We start from the raw sequence: 9,781 nt of genomic DNA on the forward strand, positions 1-9,781 counted from the left end.
AAAAAAAAATTCAAATAAAAATTGAAAAACAACCCAGCAACCCAATAGCAAAAAAAAAAAAAAAAAAAAACCCCTCTTCTTCTATAGAACCAACATCCCGGCCATTCCGACCACTTTCCTCCTCGATGGAAAGATTTGTCCCTATCCAATTAAAATCTTCTCAAGACATCCCAAATATCTCCCTCTTTCATTTGCAACAGTCTATCTCCACTACATAACCCATAAACTTGATGTCCCCACCTCACCTGCACAACTGATTCCCACAAAGCCAATAATTCCATGGACAAGCCCAATAATTCCATTTCAAAAATTGAAAAAAATTAAAAACTAGAGATAGACATATTTCGGGAAAAACTCAAGGGATGAAGAATTTGGATTCTTGAAAATAGAAGAAGATTAATGGTGGGTAAATATTTCTTCCCCAATTAATGGGATGCTGCGTTTTCCTCTTTCATCACTCCAACTGTAAGCAATCCAATATGACCTCATTATCATCATCATTTGTTGATGTGGGTCATAATATGATGGCCTTAACAGGGACAAAGTCGGGTGATAGGGAGGAGAAGAGGCATGGTTGTGTTTATGGAAAGCATGGCTTGAGCTGTGTTGTTTAGGGAGGTAGGCAAAGGGGTTTAGGGAAGATCGTAGGTGGTGAGGTGATAGGGAAAGGAAGAAGGAGTAGATATTTGTGGTTTTCTTTAATTTTTTAATTTTAAATATTTTATTATTTTTTAGTTAATTAATTATTTTTAAATTTGATTTATTAATTCTTTATATATTGAAAGTGAGCTCCACTTTGCCACATCGCCTACTCAAAAAGGTGGGCTCCGTATGTATGAAATTACAAAAATATCTATGTCATGTCAACAAATTTAATAGACTTTTGGATGGAGTTGATGGTAGGGACAAAATGAAACGTAAAACATCGGTCAAGGGGGCAATGTGAGCCACTTTAACTTTCAGGGGGCAATGTGAGATTTGACCATAGTTTTAAGGGGCACTATAGTAAATAAGCCAATAACTAATTTTTGGGGCCTAATAATAACAAGCATAATTCAAACTTATTTGCTAGTTGTCCTCAAAAGTCATGATCCAAAATCCACTAGCTAACTAGTCTCTCCAATCTATCAAAATATTTCATTCATTTATAGAATATAAGATACTTGATAAAACAAACCAAAAAACATGAAGCTCTCAACGGCAAATATTTCATTCATTGATAGAATCTAAGATATTTAATGAGCCTACTTCCATACAAAGTTATCCATTATTTTCAGCAAATGAAGACTGGCATGTCAATCATTGTGCTTTCACCCCACAAATTTGCTAACTATGTTCATGTTAGAAATATACCCTTAAAGCCAACTAATTATGTAATATTTAGAGTTAAGGACATCTTTGATAAAAGATATATTATGTTATCAATGGGCAAGAAATGTTGTTTTATACATGAAATAATCCTATATTATCTTTCAATATATAGAACAACCATAGTCCAAGGAATACACAAGTGGATATGAGAGCTATGTAATGAGATTTCGTACATGGAGACTTCTCATCATCCCTAAATCTTGAATATGTTCATAGTCATAGGAATATTGATTGGGCGTTAACATTCCGCAAAGACTAGTATACACAGTATTGTCTCTATATGTAGGGAATGGCAAGGTCTCAAGTTATTAAGTATGGAGACACATCGATATGTGTATAGGTGCTTGTAGAAGAACAAGTACATTGGACGCGATCCAACTCATGAGTTTCAGCATGGAAGTTTTTACTCACATGTCAAGCTGGAACTCATAAATTGTAATGGTGCAAACTAATCCTTAGACCTGAAACATCATAGATGTTTTGTGGCTATGTTATTAATCTTTGTGGGCATTATACGGTTATGTTGAATTAGGCATCACTTAAAGGTGCTCATTAGGATTCTCAATAGAGTCATGGAAGCAAATGAATGTGCAACAAGGAATCTCTACTCTCAGTAAAGGAGATAGAATACTCCAAGATATGATTGGTCAAATCTCTGCGCAGAGTAATGGATAAGACTTGAAAGAAGAAGTCTTCATATCTTACCAGGATAATCATATAAAAGAAACGATTCACATTAAGATATTGACAATCGGATTTCATGATCTAATAATGTGAATAAGGAGTATTGACATAAGAGAATGATTCAATTGCACGATCATTCCAATTTGAATAGGTTCTTTCATAATGTCTCATTTAGCTCGGATAATCGTGACTTGCTGCTAGGTGACAACCATGGTTTGTGCATGTCCTAAAAGGTTTCAATTAACCTTTATTAATAGGAAGAATTAAATTGTGAAATTTAATTTATATATCATCTTTGAGAAGTTGAGTCAACCCATTACCTTACTAAAGGGAACCTACAGATCTGCACACCCAAAGAATGTGATTAGATGCACAAATGAGGATAAATGAAATGAGGACACACAAGTCAATGATTGATAATCAAATGTCAAAGTCAACGGTCAATAGTCAACATGTTTACCGAAGCAATTGATCAAAGTCAAATAGTTCAACTAGGTCAATTAAGTAAGACTACTATAATTATAATTTAATAGTTAAATCATAATTAAAAGATTAATTGTGGAATTAATATTGACATATAGGAATATTGAATTGGGCTTTTAAATATGATTTAAAAGGAAATAGACAAAATAGCCCAAAAGACTATTGGGCCCAAGGGATAAATGGCATAAGATGACATGACCTATGGACCAAATGGAGCCCCAAATACTTACCCAATTGCCTTTTGTGTTGTCCTATATAAGCTAAGTGTTGGAGAAAACCTAGCTAGGATTTTCGGTTTCCTACTTTGGTTGATGAGTGGTCATCTTTGTATCTCATTTTTCATAAACCAAAAATTGGTCCAATCAAGAAGTAGACTAGCATCCATACTTCTTGATTGCCTTCTCTTCATCTCTAGGAGCATTTGATGTGGTGAGGTAGAAGACTCTAATATTGGAGCCTTAAGGTGAAGGAGTCAAAATCAAGAAAAACAAAATGCCTTTCCAACAAAGGTGTTCATTCTTGAGAAATCAAGAAAAGGTCATCAAGGGTAAAGATCTATTCCCATTTTCCTTTTTATATTTGTGTTCAAAGAGACTGGGCTAAGATACTTGGTTTAAAATGAAAAAGGTGTAGCTCAACTAGTATAAACAAAATGAGTCCGCCATTTAGAATGTTTTTGTTGTATAGGTTGTGGCTAAAGTTCATTTCCTAAGCATTAGATGCATGTTTCCTTCAGTTCAACTATATGTCTGTTATGTATAAGCTTTTCATAATTTCTTATTATTTAAAAACTTTTGCTGGTATTAAACTCCAGACAACAATGAAAACATTTTGAGGCAATTTGAATACGTACAATAGAGCAAGCTATCACAATTGCAAAATACCTTTTTACCAATTCAATGGACATAAAATCAGAAATGTAATAAAAAATTGGAACATGCATACGAACAATTTTGCTTCAAGCAAATTAAACTGTCATAAGATTGCTAATCCCCACCAATTGCAGATGTAATACCATGACTCCTATGTCCCCTAGCTAAAAGCTGGCTAGAGGACTGAATGTGGTCTGACATGGCTAAAAGTTTATCTATTGTACAACCAAGGGGAACAAATATTTCAATTGAAATTTTCTTCCATCTCCTTCATATCCCCTTGTCAGATTCTCAGACTGAAAAACCATAAAAGAACAATTCGAACTAGAAAAACAAAACTTTTGCATCAGATTTAACAACCCAAATCCAAGATTTATAAAAACCAATAACAACATGAAATTGAAAAACACTCAAAAGAATCATATACCTCGACAAGTAGCTTTATTTGTAAATAAGTATCCGAGTATTAGTGACCACAAGGAATCATCAAAATCAACAATACAAAAGTAATACAGTAGTGAACAAGCAAATCCCAATATGAAATGTGTGGGAACCTAATTAAATCAAAACCCTAGGTCAAATAATTCCTTCTATTTGGGGATTATTTGACCTAATTGGGAATTATTCAATTTAATTGGGGATTACCCAATTAAATAGAATATTACCTAATCGGGTCGAGAATTAATTCTATTCCTACCCCAATTTCCAATTAAATGAGGAGTTATCTACTTAAGTCAGGATTTGATTTGATACCTACCACAATTAGGGATTTGATTTACCCTAATTAATCAAATCCCTAATTAATCAAATCAATTCCAAAAAGGGGAGGAATAATTCCCTTCCATCTACGGAATTATTCCTCTGAAACCCTAGCCTCCGAGACTACTATAAAAGCATAGCCACACACAATGGTAGAGGTACGTCTAAATTCTTACTGAAACTCTGCATAAATTATTTCTCAAAAACCCTAGCCACCTCCTCTCTTTCTCTCTCTCACACAAGGCTCCGGCCACCACACACGGCTCCGGCCACCCGGTTTTCCTTGAAATATCCTACCTAACTTAGGCATCGGAGGGCCTTTGGCCAACACCCCCCGGGTGTGGTCCTTTTACTCCGATCTATTTTGCAGGGAGAAAGAGAGGCGGAGAAGACGAAGGAATCTTGGGCGAATATTCTCCCGTGAGATTATTTGCACAAACAAATTGGTGCTTTCATTGAGAGCACGAGATATATTCAAAGCGTGCTCAAAATCCATCTTTCACACATTTTTTCAAACAACCATGGTTGATACAAGACGTACGAAGAGTAACGCCACCACGATGGGCCCATCTCATGGTTTCGTGGTGGAAACCTCAATGCAACCGCACCGAATCGTGGCTGCCAACGCCTTGCAGTCGTCCTCTAGTGCTTTGCAGCCGCATTCAGCTGCTGGAATTGCAGAACAGCCTGACCATAACCTCGGGACCTCCACAGCCTTGCAGTTGCCAGCGCCGATTACAGGAGCTGCTCTGCCCCGCTGTCCTGCCGTCGTAGCACAGCAACAGCCACACCACTCAACTACCGGATTTGCTGCTCAGCCCCATGGCTACTCCGACGTCATCCCAGTCCTGGAGCAGATCCATTCTCTCCCTCCTCTGCGATCACACTCGACATATGCACCTGTGTACGCATCTAATGGAGCCCTAGCCCATTTGCCGTTGGGCCCGATGCACAGCACTCTACTTGACCCGCGCAGTCAGGTGGACCTTAACTCACGAGTCGATCAACTCACACAGAAGGTCGATGATCAGAACAACCTGATTGGACAGCTACTCAGGCAGATCAACTTGAATCAAGGCCCTAACCTTGGACCCCGTGACGAGGAGATGAGGGCACACCAGCATGTCGGCGAGCAGTTCGAGAGGTCCCAAGCTGGTCAGACAAGGGCAAACCGGCAGAGGAGAGATCGAGATCGAGGTCGAGTAGATGAGACGCAGACAGCCGCGAGCCGTACTCTGAGCCGTTCGGGGCTAGAACCAAGGACCAATGTGCTCGAGAGGCTAGGCCCACAGACTAATGTCCACGCCCGCTTAGGCCCACAATCCAATGTCCACGCCCGCTTGGGCCCACAAGGAGCTCGAGTTCGTGAGCAGTCGCGTGACGAACGCAATGACCGACGCCCACCAACCCGCTCGAGGGCCAACACGCGACGGCAAGCTGTAGAGGGATCATTCCAAGCCCAATCTCCTAATCTGCCCCACGGGCAGGGCACCCAAGGGGATCGACCCTTGGGAACCGAGGAAGGAGTTAGCCAGTCACGCTCGAGACACCAAAGACGTCGACCTAAGCGACCCTCCTTGCGGGTAGAAGATGATGATCGACGCCCACCAACCTGCTCGAGGACCAACACGCGACGGCAAGCTGTAGAGGGATCATTCCAAGCCCAATCTCCTGATCTGCCCCACGGGCAGGGCACCCAAGGGGATCGACCCTTGGGAACCGAGGAAGGAGTTAGCCAGTCATGCTCGAGACACCAAAGACGTCGACCTGAGCGACCCTCCTTGCGGGTAGAAGGTGATGATCGACGCCCACCAACCTGCTCGAGGACCAACACGTGGCGACAAGATGTAGAGGAATCCTCACAAGCTCAATCTTCTAATCTGCCCCACGGGCAGAACACCCAAGGGGATCGACCCTTGGGAACCGAGGAAGAAGTTAGCCGGTCGCGCTCGAGGCACCGAAGACGCCGGCCTAAGACTCCAGTCCTGCGAGCAGAGGACGTCGAGAAGCTAGTAAATGACCGACTCCAAGTTCTCCAACTTAAAGGAAGCGCGGAGGAGGCCCTGCATAAGGAAATTGATCGAGTTGACTGCTCGCCCTTTACCGACAAAGTGGAACGAGCTCCTCCACCGAAGCGGTTCACAACGCCATCCATCACTCCATTCAAGGGGACTCTGACCCTGAGAGCCATTTGAGGCACTTGAAGAGCGCCATGTTCCTGTACAAGGCAGATGATGCCCTGATGTGCAAAGTGTTCGCGATGACCCTGCGAGGAGCAGCTCAAGACTGGTTCCACACTCTACCGTCCGCGTCGATAGGAAACTTCAAGGAGTTGGCCTTCATCTTCACAAAGGAGTACACCTCCTACAAGACGGTCAGAAAGCATGCAGACCATCTGTTCAACCTGCGCAAGAAGCCAGACGAGTCTCTACGAGACTACCTGAGACGGTTTAAGGCTGAAAAGGCTAACATCATAGGATGCAATGACCAAGTTGCATCCTCAGCTTTCAAGAAGGGCTTGCCAACCGAGCACGAGCTATACCGGGAACTGGCCATAACACCAAGTCAAACCTTGGCAGAAGTGTTCGCGACGGCAGAACGCTACGCACTTTGGGACGATGATCGAATCGCCGCAAAGAAAGCTAGCAAGCAAGTTGATCACCCGACGAAGCAGGCAAGCCAAAAGAGCAACCAGTTCGAGCAAAAAGCCCGAGATAAGCGCAGATCGCGGCCCCGAGAGGGAAGCTCAGAAATTGGGACCTTCACTAAGTTCGCTATCCCAATTCATCAGATCCTGGCTCAAGTGAAGGACAAGCCGTGGGTGAGGAGACCGCCACCCATGGAAGGAGACCCCTCTAAGAGGGACACCAGTAAATACTGCGCATTCCACGGGGAGCACGGTCATTACACCAACAATTGCAATGCCTGGAAAAGGCATCTGGAGGAGTTGGTCAGAGAAGGTCATTGCACAGAATTCGTCGCAAAGAAGGCCATTCAGCAGATCGAGGATCGTGATGCGGCTGCCAAGGAGCCTCCCCAAAAGGTCATTCGAATCAACACCATTCTAGCTGACTCCCGGGAGTCTGGGCTGACCACCAAGGAGCGCAAGAGGAAGATCGCGCAGGCGGCTTATGTCTCCCAAGTCACAACAGGAGTACCAGTCATTGTGGATACACCCATCATTGGTTTCCAGAAGAAGGACTTGATCGGGCTTGACCTGCCACATAAGGACGCCCTAGTCATCTGCATTCAGATTGAACAAGCTGTGATCGAGCGAGTTCATGTGGATGAGGGCAGCGCAGCCAACATCCTGCAACTATCTGTCATTCAACAGATGGGATTGGAGCCCAAGATAAGCAAACTTGCAAGGTCGCTGACTGGCTTCAATGGGGCCACATCAATCACTGTTGGACAAATCGACCTTGACGTCCACTCGCCCCCAGTAGTCTGCTCACAAACCTTCATGGTCATCGACGAGATTTCCCCGTACAACGGAATCCTGGGCCGACCGTGGATCAGTAAGATCGAGGCTATCACATCTGCTCTACACCAGAAGATTCGCTACCCCATCCCTGGAGGCGGAATCGGGCAGATCAATAGTGACCAAGCCATGGCAAGAAGATGCACAGCCCAAGGGCTCAAGAGGAGCAAGCAGTTGCTGTTCACACCAGTAATGCAAGCTGCTACCGAGGCATGAAGCGTTCCCAGCAAACAAGCAAGCTCGAGCGAGAAGGGAGCTGTTACCCCACAATAGCAATTAATGAGCCAGGATCAAGGCGAGGGAATCCGCCCGGAAGACTCCCCTGAAAAGGGTTGGAAGCCTGAGGATGACGTCGAGTTAGTACCCCCTGATCTTGGCCAGCCAGACAAAGAAGCGCAGATCGGCTCGTGCCAGAATCCAAACAAGAAGGATCGAGAGGAGGGAATCCGCCCAGAAGGCTCCCTTGAAGAAGGTTGGAAGCCTGAGGAAGACGTTGAGTTAGTACCCCTCGATCCTAACCAGCCAGACAAGAAAGCGAGGATCGGTTCGCGCCTAAGCCCAGATGAGAAGATGAAGTTGACCATCTTCCTCCAAAACAACAAAGACATGTTCGCGTGGTCACCATCTGACATGCCCGGCATCGACCCAGACATCATCTGCCATCGCCTCCATGTCAACCCTGCCAGCAAGCCCGTGGTGCAGAAGAGACGCAACTTCGCTCCCGAGCGAGTCGCGATCATTGAGGCCGAGATCGACAAGCTTCTAGCAGCCGAATTTATTGAAGAAGTCTCATACTCAGAATGGCTGGCCAACGTCGTTTTGGTGGCAAAACAAGAGAAGGGCAAATGGAGAGTGTGCGTCGATTATACTGACCTCAACAAAGCATGCCCTAAAGACAACTTCCCATTGCCGAGGATCGACCAGCTCGTGGATTCAACTTCCGACAACCAGCTGCTCAGCTTCATGGATGCCTACTCAGGCTATAATCAAATTATGATGTACGACGATGACAAGGCGAAGACCTCTTTCATCATCGAGAGAGGGACCTACTGCTACAAGGTCATGCCCTTCGGGTTGAAGAACGCCGGAGCAACATACCAAAGGCTCGTAAATAAGATTTTCAAGGAGCAGATCGGCAGAACCATGGAAGTCTACGTGGATGATATGCTGGTCAAAGCCCCCAAGCGTGGAGACCACCTCAAAAACCTCACCGAGGCATTCAGCCTGCTCCGCCAATACCGCATGAACCTGAATCCAAGTAAATGCACGTTCGGTGTATCATCCGGCCGATTCCTGGGGTACTTAGTCACACAACGAGGTATCGAGGCACACCCACGCCAAATTAAAGCCATCCTAGAGATGAAGTCACCTTCCACGGTGAAAGAAATACAAAGTCTGACGGGCAGAGCAGCAGCCCTCAACTGATTCCTCTCGAAGTCTACCGACAAGTGCAGACTATTCTTTAAAGCTTTGAAGAATGGGCAAAAAGACAAGTGGGGCGATGAGTGCGAAGTAGCTTTCCAGATTCTAAAGACCTACCTTATTTCACCTCCCCTACTCTCGAAGCCAGTTCCTGGTGAAGACTTGTTCGTGTACCTGGCAGTGTCCGACTTGGCCGTCAGCTCAGCTCTCATCAGAGAAGAACTTGGGGCCCAACATCCGATATTCTATACGTCAAAAGCTCTCCTCGATGCAGAGACTCGCTACCCAAAATTGGAGAAGCTCATTTTGGCCCTTGTCGTTTCCGCGCGAAAGCTGCGGCCTTATTACCAAGCTCACCGAGTCATCGTTATGACTGACTTTCCTTTGAGATCAATCCTCCACAGCCCTGATGCTTCTCAGCGGCTTATGAAGTGGGCAATAGAACTAAGCCAATACGACCTCCTCTACCGGCCAAAGACTGCTATAAAAGCCCAGGCCTTAGCAGACTTTGTTGCAGAGTACACACCATCAGCCGAAGAAGAGAAGCTGGTCAGCAAAAAGAAGGAAAGTTCGAGAGCAGACAAGACCTCCGCGGAACCTGATCAACCCAGAGACATGTGGCAGCTACGCGTAGATGGAGTGTCGAACCAGAAGGGAGCTGGAGCAGGCGTCGTCATCGTCACTCCAGATGGAACCCTGTTAGAGCAAG

General features: G+C 44.7%; 1 protein-coding gene across 1 annotated transcript; it reads left to right on the top strand.

The window, feature by feature from the left end:
• LOC109946442 lies at positions 6,430–7,866 on the top strand. Its single transcript, XM_020554223.1, has one exon. The coding sequence runs from the start codon at positions 6,430–6,432 to the stop codon at positions 7,864–7,866; it is 1,437 nt and encodes a 478-aa protein (XP_020409812.1).

This window comes from Prunus persica, chromosome G1 (assembly GCF_000346465.2).
Source record: "Prunus persica cultivar Lovell chromosome G1, Prunus_persica_NCBIv2, whole genome shotgun sequence".
Lineage (NCBI taxonomy): Eukaryota > Viridiplantae > Streptophyta > Magnoliopsida > Rosales > Rosaceae > Prunus > Prunus persica.

Coding starts and splice junctions, on each gene's coding strand:
- LOC109946442 (XM_020554223.1), top strand. CDS start 6,430: ATGACCCTGCGAGGAGCAGCTCAAGACTGGTTCCACACTCTACCGTCC.